General features: G+C 42.2%; 1 protein-coding gene across 1 annotated transcript in view; it reads left to right on the top strand.

Annotated features, from left to right (window-relative positions):
* ACE2 (angiotensin I converting enzyme 2) overlaps positions 1-15,899 on the top strand; it is a 49,396-nt gene extending 33,497 nt beyond the window's left edge. The window contains exons 11-18 of the mRNA XM_015417581.1: positions 30-128; positions 1,678-1,800; positions 3,068-3,240; positions 5,207-5,265; positions 13,288-13,388; positions 14,754-14,870; positions 15,109-15,303; positions 15,758-15,899. Coding sequence (XP_015273067.1) covers positions 30-128; positions 1,678-1,800; positions 3,068-3,240; positions 5,207-5,265; positions 13,288-13,388; positions 14,754-14,870; positions 15,109-15,303; positions 15,758-15,899 — 1,009 coding nt within the window. The remainder of the gene's footprint in view (positions 1-29; positions 129-1,677; positions 1,801-3,067; positions 3,241-5,206; positions 5,266-13,287; positions 13,389-14,753; positions 14,871-15,108; positions 15,304-15,757) is intronic.
* Positions 15,900-19,651: the final 3,752 nt, after the last annotated feature.

Genomic DNA, 19,651 nt, shown 5'->3' with positions numbered 1-19,651 from the left:
GGAAATTCTGACCTTTCTCTTCTTTACAGGCGTGAGATAGTGGGTGTTGTTGAGCCATTGCCTCATAATGAGGCATACTGTGATCCTGCAGCTCTCTTTCACGTAGCCAATGACTACTCTTTTATAAGGTGCGTCAATGGTCCCGCCATTTTCTTCTCTTGACTCTGTGTTACCTAGTTAAAGGCAGAAAAAACCTATTATTGAATAGACTTTAATGATGAGTATCCAGTTTTTCTCATTTCAGTGCAAATATAGTCCACAAATGGAAATGGTTCATATTTATCACTATATTATAATGATATATTTATTACTAGAGAAACATCAAGCCTGCAAGCAGAATTCCATGTTCAGCAGCATGTTTCTTCTGATTATATTTCTGCCTATTTCAATTGTGTCTACATTTCCATTACTTACTGTCAGTTTTTTACTTTAGTAACCACACACACACAAACATGGGGTTTTGAATAATGCACTCATAATAGTTATGTTTGTTTGGATTCTGTGTAGTCATGCTTGCTTAACTGAAACAATTAACCTGGTTTGGCACAAAAGAGTTAAACTACAATGAGCATACAGATAATTTGATGCAAATAATATAACAAAAAAACACACACCCTGACGGCTTGCTTTAAAAAACATAAAAATGTCACATTATCTGCACAATAATGTTCTAGCTTTCTTGCATAAAGCCCTCTGTATTCTTGTGAAAATATATAATGCTCATTCATGGAAGTATGACACATAAATGGGTTTCTGAAGAGAATGGTGATCTTGAGAATGGAGACCAGAATTCAATATTAGGACTTGCAAATTATAAAACTGTAGATCTGAGTCCCTTGTATTTTGAATGCTGACAGCAAAACCATGGGTCAAACCTGTTGGAATCTGACAACCTGACTTTCTTACATTTATAGAAATGTTTTGTGTTTGTTATGTATTGGGGCTGGAACATCCCAGGACTGTATAGCAGAGACTGGCTGAGCTTAGAGCTCTAGAACAATAGCCCACCAGGACTCTGGAGGAGACCAATGAGGAGTTAATGTGATGTAAATAGCCTATCATTGGGAGTTGGGTGTGGTTGGGTGTGGTGATTGCATGCTATTTAAACAGGGCTATTGCCCTGGAGTTTAGTCTTGTATCTGCTGAATCACTAATAAAGCTGAGCTGATCACTAGACTTGGGGTCTGCTCATCCATGGAACCCACTTTTAACAGTGTTCGTAACAAAACAACAGTTTAGAAACTGGATGTGATTAGTACTCTAGTTTTACCTTCAGAGACCCGGGTGCCGCATGACGGAGTGAGCTCCCATCTCTAGTTCCAGCTCCTGTCAACCTAGCAGTTCGAAAGCAAGAAATTGCAAGTAGATAAATAGGTACCACTTCGGTGGGAAGGTAACAGCGTTCTGTGCACCTTGGTGCTTAGTCATGCCAGCCACATGACCATGGAAACGTCTTCGGACAGCGCTGGCTCTTTGGCTTTGAAACGGAGATGAGCACCGCAACCCTAGAGGGATTCAACTGGCTTTCGAGCAAGGGAACCTTTACCTTTTACCTTTACCTTCAGAAGATCAGCCTGTAATCTCCCTTTTCTGAGAGAGTGGTACTCAGTTCTAGGGATTTCTCATCATTGTAAATGGTGATTTGGTTTTCTGTTTCTTTTGAAATTTTCTTTCTAGATACTACACAAGGACAATTTATCAGTTCCAGTTTCAAGAAGCACTTTGCAAAGCCGCTAATCACACGGGTCCCCTTTACGAATGTGACATTACTAATTCAACCGCTGCTGGCCACAAGTTATGGTAACCTAGTGCTTTATTCATTGAATAAAATCAGAAGAGACACAGTAAAATTCATCCTTGGTGCAGCCTCACATAGAGACAGAATCACACAGTCTACAACAGCTGTGTTTCTCCAAGGCCTAACTGCTTCTAAGTGGCAGTTTAGAGTTCAGACTATAATTGTATTATTCTACTCAGTGCTTTTTTTGTTGGTGTTGTTTTAAAAAAGCCAGTGCTCATATATAAAGTTGCACCAATGTTCACCAATTCTCCTCTCAGGTCTTGGGAGAGCTCCCCCACAAAAAGGGTGCTGGTAGTCAGTAGAGGTGACTACTATAACCCCCACACACACTCACACAATAGCTCTACTTCTACTTTATGGTAAAAAGTCATAGAGTGGAATATGATTACCAGGATGGCAAATTTCACTCTGCCAGAAACAGGGTAACATTAAGCAGACCTTGTAACACTTTGTGCCATTTTCCCTTCCCTCTTCATCTGTTTTATGTCAGACAATTCCCAAGGCATTTTGAAACCTTATTTCCTTAACTTTATAGTCATTTTAGCCGAGTCTTTAACATTGTGCCTCCGTGTCTAATGGTCCTCTATTAAAAACCTTTACAATCTCTTTACAGGAAGTAGCTTTATTAGGCTGGATTCACACACACTAAATAATCCACTTTCAATGCACTTTTGAATTGGATTTTGTCAGTTCACACAGTAAAATCCAGTTGGAAAGTGCATTGAAAGTGGATTATTTATGGGAGTAGCTGAAATGGATAAGTTGAGTTTAGTGCTACAAGGGAAAAGTGAAGTCGTTTTGTGGAACGATGGTCGGGATTGTATAAATGGCTAGAAAATAGATAATTGACTCTAAAATGTAAATATGTAAGGAAATAATATGTATGAAACTTTAATTTAAAAAAGTGAACAAAAAAAAGAAAGTGGATTGAAAGTGGATTATTTAGTGTGTGTGATCACAGCCACAGACATCTGAAACAAAGCATGGAAAAGAAAATATAATATTGTACTATATTTCTCAGAAAACTCAGCACTGTTTAGGATTGCATTAGATTGCCAACAGTATTGTTTGGATTCTCCATTAAAACTAATAAGTGACGTTCATTCCAGTTTAAAAGCAGCCCATGTAGAGTTGAATAAGAACTGCACTTTCTTTTCATTCAAGCTCTCTTTCATAGCACCACCTTTGGGCTGTATTGTTTATACAGCTTGTACCACACCATTAGGATGGTCCTGAATGACAAACCTGTTTCTTTCTAAACCACAGGAACATGCTTACCTTGGGGAGATCTGAGCCTTGGACCAAGGCTTTACAAAATGTGACAGGAGAAAAGGAAATGAATGCAACTGCACTTCTTCACTACTTTCAGCCTTTATACGAGTGGCTGATAGAGAACAATGCCAACAGATTTGTTGGTTGGGATACAGCCTGGTCTCCATGTAGGTACTTGTTATATTTGCAGTATGGTTCATCTGTGAAACCACTGCTTGCCTTTTCCAGAGATGCTTTTATTAGATTATTCAGCAAAGAGAATCTAGAAATGCAACATTTCCAATTTAACTTGGGGACAGAATGTTTTCAAGGCTAGAGGGGTTTGCCCCCCAGACAGAAAGTCACCATGTATAGCAGTTGGAGATGCCAGCAGCCATCTTTTACACTGTCTTCCCCACCTCCATGAAAAGTTATGTCTGAATGACTTAAAACAATGAATTATATGACTGTCAAGGAGACCGAGATGTATGCACATGGTAAATAAACTCTATTTTAGGGCCTCGGATTATTAGGGGCCTCTAAATTAAAAATAAAAATCCTAAATATTACTCAATTACCATATTTTGATAATGCTACAGACCTCTTAAACTTGGCATGGCTTATAGACTTAGAATCTTTAAATCTGTCCCTGCTAACATGAACCTCAAAAGTTAAGATGAATGCGTGACACCTTATCAGTAAAACAGAATAAAATGAAGGGCCATGTGACATTGCTCAAGGCTTGTAGGCTAAGTGAGCCCTATCATTAAAGTAAAATAAAGGAGGGCCATGGTGCACCTATGCTGCCACTAGAGCTTTATGGCTTTGTTTTTCTGAGGCCTTTTAGATAGCCAAGAGCAGCCAAATGTCATTTGCTGAATGGCTGATTAATTGCCAAAGAAATGTTCAGCCCAAGAAGCCACACAGCGGGCGTTTCAGCTCATCCAACTCCTGTTAATTGATCTGAACTCTGCCTAACCTCCTGCACCTACCCCATGGTCATCACTGAAGGATGCAGCATAACCTAGTGGCAGCAAACATATAATCTCATCAATACATTTAATACTATTTTGATATTATGTAGTCTCCTAAAGTGATACACAAGCAGCATTTTTAATATAGTATTGTGGCCAGCAAGCCAGGTCCCAGCCCAGTCAAAAAATCAAATGACCAGGCTGGAAGTGACACACATCACCACCATCAGGAGAGTGGGGCCTGACCACTGGCCATCAGGTTTAAGGTCTGGAAATCAGAGAGCTGGGCAGCAGGCAAAGAAGCTGCACCCAAGATACATGCCAAGGAGGCCAGCAGTCGAAGCACCTGCGGAAAAGCCTGAGAAGCTACAGAAACCGACAGGGCACGGAAAGCCCCAGGAGAAAGGTTGGGAACATGGGTGAGGCCACTGCCAGGAACTGGAAGCTGGGGAGGACAGGGTCAGTGGCAGAGCAAACTCCTGGATGGGACAGAGCCACAGAAAGAGGAAGAAAAGAGCAGCAGACTGAGAGCAAGCCCTGTACTTGGACGACTGACTGGAGGAGACAAAAACTCCAGGAGAGAAGGCCCCGGGCCATCTGGAACCTTAGGGAGCTGAACAAAAGCCAGCTGTGAGCCCCAAAGGCCAAGAGGGAGCAAGGGGTGGAAACCAGAGAAGTAATTGTTCTAGTTGGGAAGGAAGGACGTGTAGAAGAAGAAGAAGAGATTGCATTTATACCCCGCCCTTCACTACCCAAAGGTGTCTCAGAGCAGCTTACAAACTCCTTTCCCTTCCCCTCCCCACAACAGACACCCTCTTGGCAGAAATGGCTCTTTTTCAAGAACAGCTCTTATCAGAACCATGGCTTGCCCAAGGTCATCCAGCCAGGTGCAAGTGGAGGAGTGGGGAATCAAACCCAGTTCTCCCAGATTAGAGTCCGCGCACTTAACCACTACACCAAACTGGCAGTGGGCTGTGCATCCAAGCATTGTTAAAACTGTCTTGGTGATTAGCTGCAACAGAGGTGAGCAGGGAGGAGCCTAGGAGGGTCACCCTGATGTTGTAGTGCACGGGGTCCCTGGTCTGAGGCCATAATAAGTACTGACAAGAACTTTATGGAAATAAATTTCTAATTCGGTGGCAATACCCACTTCTCTTTTTTTTTTTAAAAAAAAATCCAGATGTCAACGATACAATCAAAGTGAGGATCAGCCTGAAGGCAGCACTGGGAGATAACGCGGTGAGTATAAAGTCCTATAGTTGATCATGCAATGCTGAGTTCTAAGACAATATAAAAATATCTAAACGGTAGTATGTAATGAGTCTGCTGTAAACTCTACATTTCACCAACATCTTTGTAAAAATCTGAGTCTGAGTAGGCAACACGGGATATACATATTTTAAATAATGTTTTCTGTGCAGCCCCCTCCCCCCTTTGTATTATGGACCAAACCCTGAAGCCACAGAACTGGAACACAGGAGTGACTTGACATATCCTTTGAAATTAAAAAGAACTATCTTCACCTCCTAGCAGTTCGAAAGCAAGAAATTGCAAGTAGATAAATAGGTACCACTTTGGTGGGAAGGTGACAGCGTTCCGTGCGCCTTGGTGTTTAGTCCTGCCGGCCACATGACCACGGAAACGTCTTCGGACAGTGCTGGCTCTTCGGCTTGGAAAGGGAGATGAGCACCGCAACCCTAGAGTCGGATTTGACTGGCTTTTGAGCAAGGGAACCTTTACCTTATCTTCACTTTTATATCTAATTTCTAGCAATAATCTAGGGATCTCTTAACATTGTTAGATCCCATCTCTTTCGTAGTTGGTTATGAGCAATGCATACAGTCCCTTCCATGCTAGTCCCATCTATAGCTGCTTCTTTAGTATACCGTGATAATTTTCATAGAGACTCTAGTATTTTCGGATGTTATTGTTTATTGATAGGATTGCATATCCATGGTCCCATAAAGAGGGAAGTCACACATCTGCTTGTGGAGAAATGTGTGGGTTTTGAGCTCAGCTGTGCCACATGCATTTTTCTACAGAAGGAAGAACACCACATCTTCTTTATTGTCACCCTGGACGTACATGTCACTTATATATCCAGTGTTGTAATTTTCATGGCAATGTGTAAAACCATGCAAAGCTTTGTCTCTTCTATGTCAGACAATTCCCAAAAGAACAACACTTACCGCTTTGAAACCTCAATGTATTCTGCCCAAAGTCTAATACATACATATCTAACACATAAATTACATTGAGTTAACAAGTCTAACTTCCAGGTTTTCACCATATATTTGAGGATCTTGCAACTATATAATTTATTTTCTAACTGAAATCCACAACAGTAATAAATTGTAACACAGTATTTATGGGGTATCTTTGCAATCCAGTATCCTAATATGCTGTAGTTACTCTCTATTGAATTATACACAATCTTCTTGAGAATGAATTCTCAGTAACGAAAAATTCTGAGATGTAATACTTCAATGTACCTCAGCTGTATAACAATCAAAATCCATTTATAAAGAAGCCAGTGACCCTAGAGGTAGCTGCAGATATCCTCCTGTTTCAGTTTCTTCTTCTTCAAGAATTGCTGTGATTTTACAACCAATATTTCCTATAGAACATCCCAGATAAAACTACTAGAGAGCTTCCTTCTGAATGGAACACACTTTTCTCCTGCTTAGGGGGGGGGTTAGCATTCTTCTAATTCCCAAGGCATTTTGAAACCTCATTTCCTTAACCTCACAGTCATTTTTAGCTGGCACTTAAAAAATGGGCCCCCAGTGTTCCTCTTTTTAAACTCTTTATAATCTGTTTACTTGTTAAGTAGCTTTGGACAGAGGGTTTTCTGCATAGTTTTTAAAATCATTTGTGGCCCCATACTGTTTCGATTTATATCCCTATTTGCCTTTAGGTTTCACTTTGCGCCCCCCCCCCCCCCCCTCTTTTTTTTTTTTGTTTCTTTGAGACCACTTTTACCCCAGTGTTTTTCTGGCAGCCAATTTTGAGTTAACCTTTCCCTCATGCATAATGTTTCTGTTAATTTTCTTTGCCCTACCCAATCCCATCCATCTCTAGACCACTATTCAATGATTGGATTGTTGTGGTCAAACCACTCCCTCTCCTCCCCTCCACCCTGAAGATGAGTAGTTTTGTTTTCTTTTTTTTAAATGGTGTTAAAATATCAATATATCATTGGAGCATTGTAACAATAGGCTTCGGAGGTTCTCTGAATTCCCAGCTTTCAAATTTATTATTTTTAAAAAGTCAGTCTCTAGCTCTTGTGAAGATATAAGGAAAAGGTCATAACTCCATGAAGAGGCTAAATATTTTTTAACGAAAGGTGGGAATTCAGCTTTCTTAAGCCTATTGTTACAATGCTCCAGCAATCATAGAATCATAGAGTTGGAAGGGACTTCCAAGGTCAACTAGACCAACCCCATGCACAATACAGGAAATTCACAAATACCTCCCCCCCACACTCACCTAGTGACCCATCTCCATGCCCAGAAGATGAGAAGGAGAGCCCACCACCTTCCAAGGAAGCCTGTTCCACTGAGGAACTGCTGTGTCAGGAAGTTCTTCCTAATGTTTAGACAAAAACTCGTTTGATTTAATTTCTACCCATTGATTCTGGTCTGACCTTCTGGGGCAATAGAAAACAACTCCACACCATCCTCTATATGACAGCCCTTCAAGTACTTGAATATGGTTACCATTTCACCTGTCAGTCATCTCCTCTCCAGGCTAAACATATCCAGCTCCTTCAGCCTTTCCTCATAGGACTTGGTCTCCAGACCCCTCACCATCTTTGCTGCCTTCCTCTGGACACGTTCCAGGTTCTCTATATCCTTCTTAAGTTGTAATGCCCCAAACTGAACACAATACTCTAAGTGAGGTCTAAACAGAGCAGAGTAATATGATACCATCACTTTGCGTGATCTGTACACTATACTTCTGTTGATAGAGCCCAAAATTGCATTTGCCTTTTTAACTGCAGCATCATACTGCTGATTCATCTTCAGTGTATGGTCTACTAAGACCCCTAGATCCTATTCACACATAGTACTGACAAGTCTCCCCTACCCTATAATTAAGTATTTGATTTTTCCTACCTAAATGCAGAAATTTACATTTATCCCCATTGAAATACATTTTATTTGTTTTAGCCCAGTTTTCCAGCCTGTTGAGATTATCCTGTATCCTGACTCTGTCTTCTACTGTATTTACTACCCCTCTCAATTTAGTATCATCTGCAGATTTAATAAGCATTTCCTCTATTCCTTCAATGTTTTAGTGTTTTTTTCAAAAATAGCGGAGTACTGTGTCACCACTGATGATGACAGCACCCTCCCTTTAAAATCCTGATTTTTTTAAGGCACATGCAGAAGAAAATAAACTGTCTCCACATCTATGAAAATGCACAGGGAGAGCAGACGTGCAGAACCCTGCCCAAACTGATTCCAATTGTTGTGGATTGACTCCCTAGAAAATCTGGAGTAACTGGAGTGTGCAGCGCTGGAGTGGGTGGAATGGGTGGAAAAGCACTTCGGGAGAAAAAAAGATGTAATTCTTTTTGTGCTGATATTGAAGCTCGTTCCTTCCCTGTGGGGAGATGCTGTCAATCCTTTTGAAGCACATGCACTTCTCCATATAACTCCAGACATTTCAAACAAGCAATGGAAGAGGAAGCACAGTTTCTTCTCTGCTTGTTCTGAATGCCTGGAACCACTCTCCATAATCTCAATTTAAGCCAATCTTATTTCTTTTTCTCAGGAATGTAATAGTGAATTGCTAAACAGTCATTTTAGGATGTAAATTCCATCAAAGCCAATGGGCCTAGCTTGCATAGAAGTCTTTTCAGGCTTGGGATATGCTTTTAGCTCTCATCTTCAGTGAGCTGTAGCACTGGTTCTTGTATATTTGTACTGTATGTACCATCGGAACATCCTGTTCTGAGTCACTGCCCTTGTTATCTAGTGGTGATTGACATACAACTAATGTATTTATTTACTGAAATACTTATGCTTCACTTCTGATCTTGTAAAATCCCAGTGTTGCTAAAGACCATGAGTTCAAATAGACAGTGCCAGTGAAAATCCAAGCAGAAGCATACATGACACAGAGAAGCCAGTCACAAGGTCCAAACAGCAAGAGCAAAGTGGAGGAACCTTCTTAAATGCACTGATCCAGCAAATCTTATTTGATATACCCTTAAGAATTAAAACAAAAATATCCCATTAGCTAAGTTAATCTTTGTTACCCTTTGTCTCCTTGTGCACCCCCAAATCTCCAGATATAGGCTTCCCAAGTCCCCTTGGGGGGTGGGGAAACCCCCGCCCCAGAGGCCCATTCCCCGCCGCCGCTGGATCGGGCCCCGGGGGAACTCCTCCCCGACGTGTGCATCACCCAGAAGTGACGTGACCACGCTGGGCATGCTGGGGGCGGGGCCACGGCCATCCAAGGGAAAATTCTATGGCCCCCAGTGCGCGCGCGCAACAGACGTCGGCCGGGAGCCCCCTGCTCCCGGCGAAAATACACTTGGCAACCCTATCCAGATATTTCCCAATCCAGAGTTGGCAACCCTAGAGATGGACAAATAGGGAAGGGAGAAACAGAAGCCAGAGGGTCTAGAGAGGGGCTCTGGGAGAAACAAAAGGAGATTCTATGGCATGAACCAAGAGAAGTGTCAAATCAATAGGAGGAGGAGAGTGTGGGGACCATGGACCTGCCCCTTTTCTATTTTCTTGAGTGGCATGAGGCCCTAGATGACTCCAGGAGTTCGGGACACCTTTCAGTGGTGCAAATAATTCTGCTACTCCCTGGGGCCATTATTCTACTTGGGAGGCTGTCATTCCAGTCCCAGACAGAGCACTAATTCTATTTCTGGGGATCATCTTTCACTCTGGGACCAGTTATTCCAGACCCAGAGCAGTTTATCTGGGCCCAGAGACACTGACAATCCACTCCACATTTTAATTGCAACCCTTTTGTGCTATAATATATTGCAGTGGAGCCCATGGAAGTCAATCAGCATTCCTGGCTCCCATTATCTCCAATGGGCCTTCAAGCAGCCCCATAGCCAGAATATTTTTGGTGAAGGGCACTGGGGGGGGGGGGCACAATGCCACAAAAATAATAAAATAAAAATAAAGCAGTAGCTGCTGAGAGTCTCTTCCATGGAAAGAAGGCTGCTGCCGCCACTGCCATTTCCACTCACACAATCTGCAAGAGTGGGAGGAAAGGAGGCTACAGAGCATGACTGAACTGAGGTGCTCAGCTGCCAACATTCACACACTGCCTGCTGCTTCTGCCGCCATTGCTGTTTCTGCTCTGGGCAAGTGATGAGAGCAGGCAGAGGAGGAAAAGAGGAGGGGGAAGAAAAGGAGGGTGGCAACTCAGACTCAAAAAGCAAGAAGAAATCCCCCTTCCTGGTCCCTGCTCGCTTCTCCCAGAGTCTCTCATGGCACAAGGCAAAAGGCTGAAGAAAGTGTGAGAGGGGGATAAAGGTTCTTAAGTTTCCATGCCTGGAACTGCATCCACCCTGCCCCCCCCTTTTAAAGCATCACTCAGAAGCAGAAGTTTGGGGCTCCACTTCTCCCTCCCTTGTGGCTCTTCCCTTGCTGACCTTGCTTGTGACTGCCAGCCGTTCACCCACCCCCACCTCTCTAAGGAACATAAGCGCGGTACCTTTCTTGCAGGGCGAGCTAGAAAGAAAAAGGGGTCAGCAGCCGGCTTCAGGCCAGTGCATCGGCGGCATGGTGTGGCAGAACTTAAATTCAGAGTAATATTTTTCAAATCACTGGGGGGCCCTCTGGGGACTTGCTGGCACTGGGTCTCACCCCCTAATTGATAGGGGCTGAGCCCCTAAAGCCCCACCATTGGCTATGGCCCTGCCTTCAAGCCTCTCCCGTTGTTTTCAATGGGTAATCCTGTAATTCCTTTTAGTACATCCCTCTGCTGGGGACTAGTACATTGCAGTGGTTCTGCTGGGCTTTCAAAAATTCTCCCCACCTTTAGTTTCTACATAGAGATTCTCTAGCTTGACCTTAATCCATTGGAAACAATGGAGGATGGAGCACCTTCTTGGGGGGGGGGACCCCATAAATCCTATCAGCAAACTTGGAGGGCAGGTAGAGGAGAGTCAGCTGGAGATCCCCTGTGAGTTTGGTGTCTTGAGCGCATGGGGGGGGGGGGGTTCTACCATATAATGACCCTCAACCAAACCGGTTTGTTTGGCCGTTAGAAGTTCATGACTGTTCATAGTTTCCAAACTGGGCACACTACGAACCATGAACCGAAATGAACCACATTTTCACAGATCTTGCCCATCCATTTTGCCCTCTGTAAATACCTCCTTTTACATAGTTCTCTGTTGGAATTTGAAGTACAAGCGCAACATATATAGAAACTTGATAGATATACTGGATATGGACTTAAAATGAATGATTAAGCAGATGAATGATTAAGCAGGTACAGGGAGAAATCAAATTCTGACCCAGGAGAGATCAAGACTGAATTTTACATACAGCAAAAGAAAGAACGAACGAATGAAGGAAGGAAGGAAGGCAAATTTAAAATGATTAAAACATTGATAATAACAATAACAATATTTAGAATGTTTTTTCCAGTCTTTATTATTATAATGCATTCATTCTGAAGAAATATATTTTGAAATAGAGTGGGATGGTAAATATCGCCAGCTAGTGGAGAGAGCTTGTCTTGCTTTCTCTCTTTTGCTCTTCTTTTAAGGCTTCTTTATTTATTTGGTATATTATTATCCTACCTTTCCTGCAAAGGTGTTCATGGTGGTGTACATTATTTTTCCTCACAATAACTCTATGCAGTAGGTAGTGTGAGACACAGTGACTGGCCCATAGTCACCCATTAAACTTCATGGCAGAATAACAACTTGAACCTGGATATTACATATCTGACTTGACTTGAATGGCCCATGCTAGTCCAGTCTCATCAGATCTTGGAAGCTAAGCAGGGTTGGCCATGGTTAGTATTTGGATGAAAGACTACCAAGGAATTCCAGGATCACTGCACAGAGACAAGCAATGGCAAACCACCTCTGAATGTCCCGTGCCCTGAAAACCCTATGGGGTCACCATGTTGGCGACACACACACACTTTCAGATCCTAGTCTGACACTGTGACCAATACACCCAACATAACTGTACTTCAAATATATCTGTATGTTTAAAAAGATCCACCATCCTATAATAAAAATCTATAGTTAACTTAAGTAGACAGCACCAGAAAACTTGTTTAGTTATTTAAGATATTTATATTCTGCCTTCCCAGAGACATGCTCTGTCTGGCAATATGGCATGACAGTGTATATGCCAAAGAGCATGTCATAAGTAACAACGATGCCTCAGTGCCTGTGTTATATATCTGTTCTCTGACAGTCTGACCATGTGCTAATGCAAAAGTTAAAAGTGGGGATGCCCCCAGAAGCAATCAGCCCAGTACAAATATGCTGTAAGCATGATGTAGATGAGTTTAGATAAGTGGACTTAGCTCCGGTCCTTCATTTTACCTTTTATATATTTCCATATATAGCATCTGAAATCAGTCTTACATTCCATTTTTTGACTGAAAACCAAATACATATTAGGCTGTAACCAAGTGGTTAAGACGCTGAACTGCAGGCTGTGGAAGGTCAGTAGTTCAGCAGTTCGATATCCGGGTGCCGCATGACGGAGTGAGCTCCCGTCTCTAGTTCCAGCTCCTGCCAACCTAGCAGTTTGAAAGCAAGAAATTGCAAGTAGATAAATAGGTACCACTTCGGTGGGAAGGTAACAGCGTTCCGTGCGCCTTGGTGTTTAGTCATGCCGACCACATGACCACAGAAACTTCTTCGGACAGCGCTGGCTCCTCGGCTTTGAAACGGAGATGAGCACCGCAACCCTAGAGTCGGACTCGACTGGCTTTCGAGCAAGGGAACCTTTACCTTTTTAATGGACTTTTTTTTACAGTGACCCCCACATCATGCTCACTCCTGTTCCTGGGGGGAGGAGTCCTCTGAATATTTTGGGGGTCACAATAGGCTGTAATAGTAGGACAGGATGTGGGAAAGTCTTCTCCTGTGAAAAGAGCTGCCATTACTGTTGCTCTGATACAATACAACCTGGGGTGGGGGGGGGTTGATGCTTCCCTCATATTATTCTGTTTCCTTGAAGTACTTCTAAGTGACCAAATCTAAGAATGTATTTATCAGTCTGACTGAGTCTCATTTTAAATTGACAGTACAAATGGAATGAAAATGAAATGTATTTATTCACGGCAACAATTGCCTATGCCATGAGAAAGTACTTTTCGGAGAAGAAAAATGAAACAGTAGAATTTCGGTAAGTGGCCTCTTCAGTTATATTGGCTGAGGATTAGTGGTATGTGAGTTTATTACAAAAAAGAGACTATCATTTTTCCAAAATAATGTGATTGCATCTGTGTGAATGAGGGGCAACTGCCTTCAAAGAAAACCCACAGAGAATTCTGAAAACAGCTATAAAGTCCCATTTGGTGCACTCAGGAAAAAACCAAGAACCACCTATACTTTTATTTGTGAGAGAGCAGAGACAATTAGACTGTGCTGTCATGAAGGGGACATTGATACTACTGTATGAAACTGCATTTGCCAGGTTATTTGGTAAAGCTACACACATCTCCCTTCTTGGTGACTCTGAGCATCAGGAAGGTTTCAGAAGAGTAATTTAAAGTCAGGGTAGTGGAAGGTTCTCTGCTGTGACACCCCCCCCCCCCCAAAAAAAAAGATTTAGGAGAAAACAGGGAAGAATCTCTTGAGGGTCATGAGTTTCCTGCAAACTCAAGCATCCTTCTGGGCAACTCAGATGTTCTGGCCACTTGTCTGGAAGCAAATGACAGAGGAGAGGGAAGAGTGAGGATCCTGATGTGGGTTGTAATAACAACTACTATTTCAAATAAACTACTTCCCCTACACTTCAGCCCACCAATGATAATTTCAGAAGAAGAAAGCTCATCTAGGTGCATGTTATGTAGATAGAGGGGGAGAGACCTTCTACCATTTCATGGATGTAAAATGGGAACACTTGTATTTCTAGCATCCCTATTCCAAAGTAGCGATAGATGAACTCCTAATGGAATTGAGTCAAACTGGTATACCTGTGGGCAATGTCCCCTCTAAGCTATGGAGCCCTGTGAGCAAAAATTCTACTTTGTGAGCTACTAGCATTAAAGTTATGAGCAGGTGAGTTGGCTGCTGCATAAATTAGTGTGCTTTGAAGCCATCCTCCCTGAGCTGAGACAAACGTGTGTGAGCCAGAGGCTAAAAAACTGAGCTAGCTCACACTAACTCAGCTTAGAGGGAACACTGCCTGTGGGTATGGAGGCTTTGTTGCCTAGAAATAGTGCTACCAATTCCCAGATGAATAGATAAACCAGGAACATGGCTGTATGACCATTTTGCCACATGCAATAAAATATAAAGTTAGAAACTTCAGTGGGATGTTTCATAGGATATTAAATATGTCGATTTCAGCTGGCAGCTAACTGAATACTTTTGTAGAAGTTCTGCTATGTATGTCAGAATAGCAGTTAGTCACTGCATACAATACACACACATTTCGTTTACAAATATCTTTGATGGCATTTTGGGAAATAATGTTCATTGATATGACTGTATGAACACATGTATTTAGTAAAGATAATTTCTTCTGGTTTTTTCTCTCCATCAGAAGTGTAAATATTCATGTCGGTGATGTGACACCAAGAATCTCCTTCCAGTTTATTGTCACCATGCCTAATAATGACTCAGACATTGTTCCCAGATCTGAAGTGGAGGAAGCAATCAGGTGAAATTTTGGATCACAAGGTGGTAGTGTGAATTATATTGGAAGCATGTATTATTTATTTTATTTATTTTATGACATTTATACCCCGCCCTCCCCACAAGCAGGCTGTAAATGAATGTTGTTCGTTTCCATTTGATATGCTGATCGCTTCATTATATTATACTAACAGCACAGAATTCCATTAAATATTATAGCAGAAATGCGGGAAATATTTACATGGATTTCCCTTTACTGGCAGAATATCACGCGGCCGCATCAATGAAATTTTCCAACTGGATGACCAAACTCTAGAGTTTATTGGCATTGCTCCAACACTGGAACCACCTTACACACCTCCAGTCACTGTCTGGCTGATATTATTTGGAATTGTCATGGGCATTGTCGTAGTTGCGATGATTGTCTTGATCATCACTGGACAAAGAAACCGGAAAAAGTAAGTGACATTTTATAAATAGTGCATTCTTCTTAAACTGATCAGATTCATTTTACACAGTGTAAAATGTGCAGAAAATATTAAGATAACACAACTGTGATCCCTAACTACAGTACAGCAAACTCAAGTTCGTTGTTTTCATTTCATATGTATTTATCACCATAGTGCTGATGGTGTTTTTCTTCAGTGGAAAAACCTTTCTGTCAGTGTATGGCGCTTCTTCTGCCAGTGGAAACCTCCACAGTCATCAGATCAAAGTCATTGGATACAACCCATTGACTTAATAATCCTAACAAATGAATGTGATATATAATTTGATGTCAATACACATAAGGCTCATATTACTACTATGATAGTTTCTTTCTATTAAAAACAGAGGGTTTGGATCACCGTGAATGCACATGACCATGACTTTCTGCTATTTTCCATGTAATAATAAATATATTGCTTTCAGGAAAAGAAAGGCAACTGAAAATGAGTTATCCCAAACAACAATAGCGAACTGTCATGACAACAGTGGAGCAAAGGATGATGACAACGGTGGACAAAATAATCTAAATTATCTGCAAGATGATGAGTGCTCATCAGCATTCTAAAACAGAAAGCTAATTAATATCCCTTATTTATGATTGCATGTTAGTGCCAACAATATTATATAAAAAGGGGACCAATTCTAAGGCCCTATGTTTAGCGGAAGGGACTTCCAGGGCACTGCTATACATGTTATGTGCACTTAGCTGTAAAACAGACAGGGAATGTTTAACAGCACCAGTTACTTTTACCATGTGTTGAGCAAAGTGGCCCGAACCAAACAGTTACCCTTCAGTCCCTTTCAACTTTGGAATAGGTGACAGACGCTCTAAAAAATGATAGGGTCAACCATTTATTCAGCAGTGGATGGGTAGTCCCCTACCCAATCCAAGGTCAGGTACCACAGATATTGCTTTTACTGCTTGTTGCAGGAATTCACCTCTAGTATCCAGAAAACCTGTTTTTCTGCATTCGTTGTGATTCAGAACAATAATCATCCACGGAACTTGGTGTTCTCAGACAATCTCCCTTGCTGAATTACATATAGTCATCCCAATGGGAACGTCATAACTTGCCCCTTATAAAGGGGTAACTAGAGGAATTTGGGAATATTTCAGTCCAACAGCCCTGCCATTCCTTCTTCTGGGTTGAAGTTACATGCTCACCATAAACTTTTGCTCTAAACAGCCTCGACTGAATCCTGTTTAAAAATAAATGCTGCTCTTTCAAAGACAATCCCTGCCTCCGCAGGTGTTACGTCTATGTCAAAGTCAATTTGGTGTCTCTTTTTCAAATTGTAATAGTATTTTTTCTCCTCTTATGTGATGTTGATGACTACTGATATCAATTTGAAAAAAATAATGGCTGAAATATTTTCCCAATGATGTAGGTTAAAAAGAAGTCAGTTTCCTTTTCTCCTGGGAAGTCTCACATCTCAAGATCTTTCAAGTACTAACAGGCTTTGGATAACAATTTCTAATGGCAGACAGTAGATGAGACATATTTAGCAACAAGTCTCTGACAGATGCCTGTTCAAGCAGATGGCATTTAACTACATGTTACTGCTATATACATTCAGGATTGGCAACCCAGTGTTGGGAAATTCCTGGATATCTGGGAGATTGAGTCTGAGGAGGACAGACATTAGGGAAGGGAGGGACCTCAGCAGGTTATAGTGCCATAGACCTCACCCTCCCAAGCAGCCATTTTCTCCAGGGGAACTGATCTTTGTAGTCCGGAGATCAGTTGTAATCCTAGGAGATCTCCAGGCCCCACTGAAAGTTGGCAACTCAATACAAACTACTTTTCACAGAGCAATCATAAGCAGAGTTGCATCCTTTTAAGTCAGTTAGCATGTGATTTACAGTGCAAGCTTATGTAGAGTTACTCCAGTCTAATAACTCTGGAATAGCTCTGCATAGCATTGCATTGACAGGCTGGAAAAATGACGCCGGTGGAAATTTAAGCCCCCATCACTGTTTGTCTGATTTGACTCTTCCCCCCCTCCAGTCACTGTTTTGAATTGTTGTTTTTTAAAGGGAGGGGATTCTAATCACAGATGTCATATCTAAGTAATCCACTTCTCATGAGGAAAGTTGCTTCTTAAATCCATTTGATTGTATCTTCTGTATTTTGTTCATTCCTCTCTCCTTTGAGAAAGTGGTATTGAAAACCTGTAGTCATGAATATACATTTTGTCTAATATCCAGCATGGATACTGATTTTTTTTTCCTAAAATGGATTTCTCCTCAGCTACATTCCAATCCACCCATAGGGATCTATGCATGTAATCGCTGTACCAAGATATCTCTGCAGAGGAAGGCATACCAGTATGATTTGGTTTTGTCCATGGCAAAGCAGTTGAGGACTTTGAGGGGCTTCAGGCTGATCAGCTGTTGGGGTGGTAAAAAGGAGAAAAGGCAGTCTGATCTGGATATATTGGTTCCTTTCACCCATATCACGGCCTATGTGAGTCTGGTTTGGCACTGTGAAAGAATGTGCTCTCCACTTCTGATTACTAAAATGTGGGGGGGAAGCGTGGCAGTTTGGCCCAGAGCAAAATAACGTGCGGCCGCCCGATCACACGTCCCGTCGAGGTCCTGTGGGTAGGGGCGAGGTGGCGATCACACGACGATCCTGCAGCGCGGCAAAGAAGTGGTGTGGCGCGATCTCACCAACGGCATGCGCGATTCTGCGGAGCAATGGAACTTTCACTTTCCTCTTCGTGTGCATGTGCTGTTGGGTGCTTGTGCGCATCCTGTGGAGACTTGGGGGAAAAAAACCTGTTTGCGACAGGACATGGGCGGGCGCCGGATGCCACGGAAACGCAATCAGACGCCAGCCCTTGCCCCGCGGTTTCCAGAAACTAGTATCTTGGAGGTACTAGTTTTTAACCCTGCATCTTCGGCGGGAAGCCTCGGGTTCGCCATGGGAGCTCTACGCTTCCCAGATGTTGCGGAGTGATCGCGCCCAGAAAATCCACCTATCATCCGTCTCAGTAGCATGGCTAATGCTCGGTGTGACCGCAGCCTGTGAATACAACACAGCCTTCTGCTGACCTGATGGTTTTCTGGATGGGTGCTAGTATTCACTGACCACCTACTCCACAAATCAGATAAAATATGTAACCCAGCCATTGCATCCAGGAATACAAACAGAATAGAGCAAGAGTTCAGTAGCACCTTGAAGGCTAACATAATATGTGGCAAAATATGTGTTTTCTACTGCTACAGACAGACTAACATGGCTACCCATCTTGATCTATCTCCAAGGAATACAAATAATACAGTATGAAAACATAAGCAATACAGTATGAAATCTCTCTGGTATGAAAGGATTGTATCTTAGAGCTTTTCCCTACCCACAGACCTGTGCAATATCAATCTATCTGATCTTTTAAAAAAGCCAACAGTGTTACAGCATTCAAATCAGACTGAGATATGTGCAAAAAGGTAAAGGTAAAGGTTCCCTTGCTCGAAAGCCAGTCAAATCCGACTCTAGGGTTGCGGTGCTCATCTCCATTTCAAAGCCGAAGAGCCAGCGCTGTCCGAAGACATTTCTGTGGTCATGTGGCCAGCATGACTAAACACCAAGGCGCACGGAATGCTGTTACCTTCCCACCGAAGTGGTACCTATTTATCTACTTGCAATTTCTTGCTTTCGAACTGCTAGGTTGGCAGGAGCTGGAACTAGAGACGGGAGCTCACTCCATCATGCGGCACACTCAGGTCTCGAACTGCTGAACTACCGACCTTCCACAGCCTGCAGTTCAGCATCTTAACCACTTGAGCCACCGCAGCTCCTAGATATGTGCAAACTGCAGGTTAAATGCACACAAATAAAGCAGACCTTTGTAAAAATATATAAAGGTTTATTCAGAAGTTTAAAAAAGAATATCACTATGCAGTAAAGTCTCTATAGCTTAGCAACAGAGAAATAAAAAGGCTAACCTTTCTATCTAATACATTTAGAACCTGGTATAGATGGCACATACTTGTAGCATAGGAATCCAAGCTGTAGCCTAAAGCATTCTATATAATGCAGTCAAACATGATGTAGCATATCAAAGCATACTAGCATAGCACAAGCATAAAGTTAGCATGGCTTCCCTCTTTCCTATAGCCTTCTTTTTGCCCTGGGGCACGAGGTGGTTTCTTGGATCCAATCAGGAATCTCCCTTGATAGAACTTTCCAGAAGATGTTAACATTCACTCCTAATTCCCCCTCCCATCTGGTTACACAAGTGAGCACAGGTTCTCACAATCTGCCAATTACCACATTCTTGAATCCAGCCTTGAAAGAGATAAGGATGGTATCT

Source organism: Gekko japonicus, unplaced genomic scaffold (genome assembly GCF_001447785.1).
Source record: "Gekko japonicus isolate JY-2015 unplaced genomic scaffold, Gekko_japonicus_V1.1 scaffold18, whole genome shotgun sequence".
NCBI classification, from domain to species: Eukaryota; Metazoa; Chordata; class Lepidosauria; order Squamata; family Gekkonidae; genus Gekko; species Gekko japonicus.
This window is presented reverse-complemented; position numbering and strand designations above follow the sequence as displayed.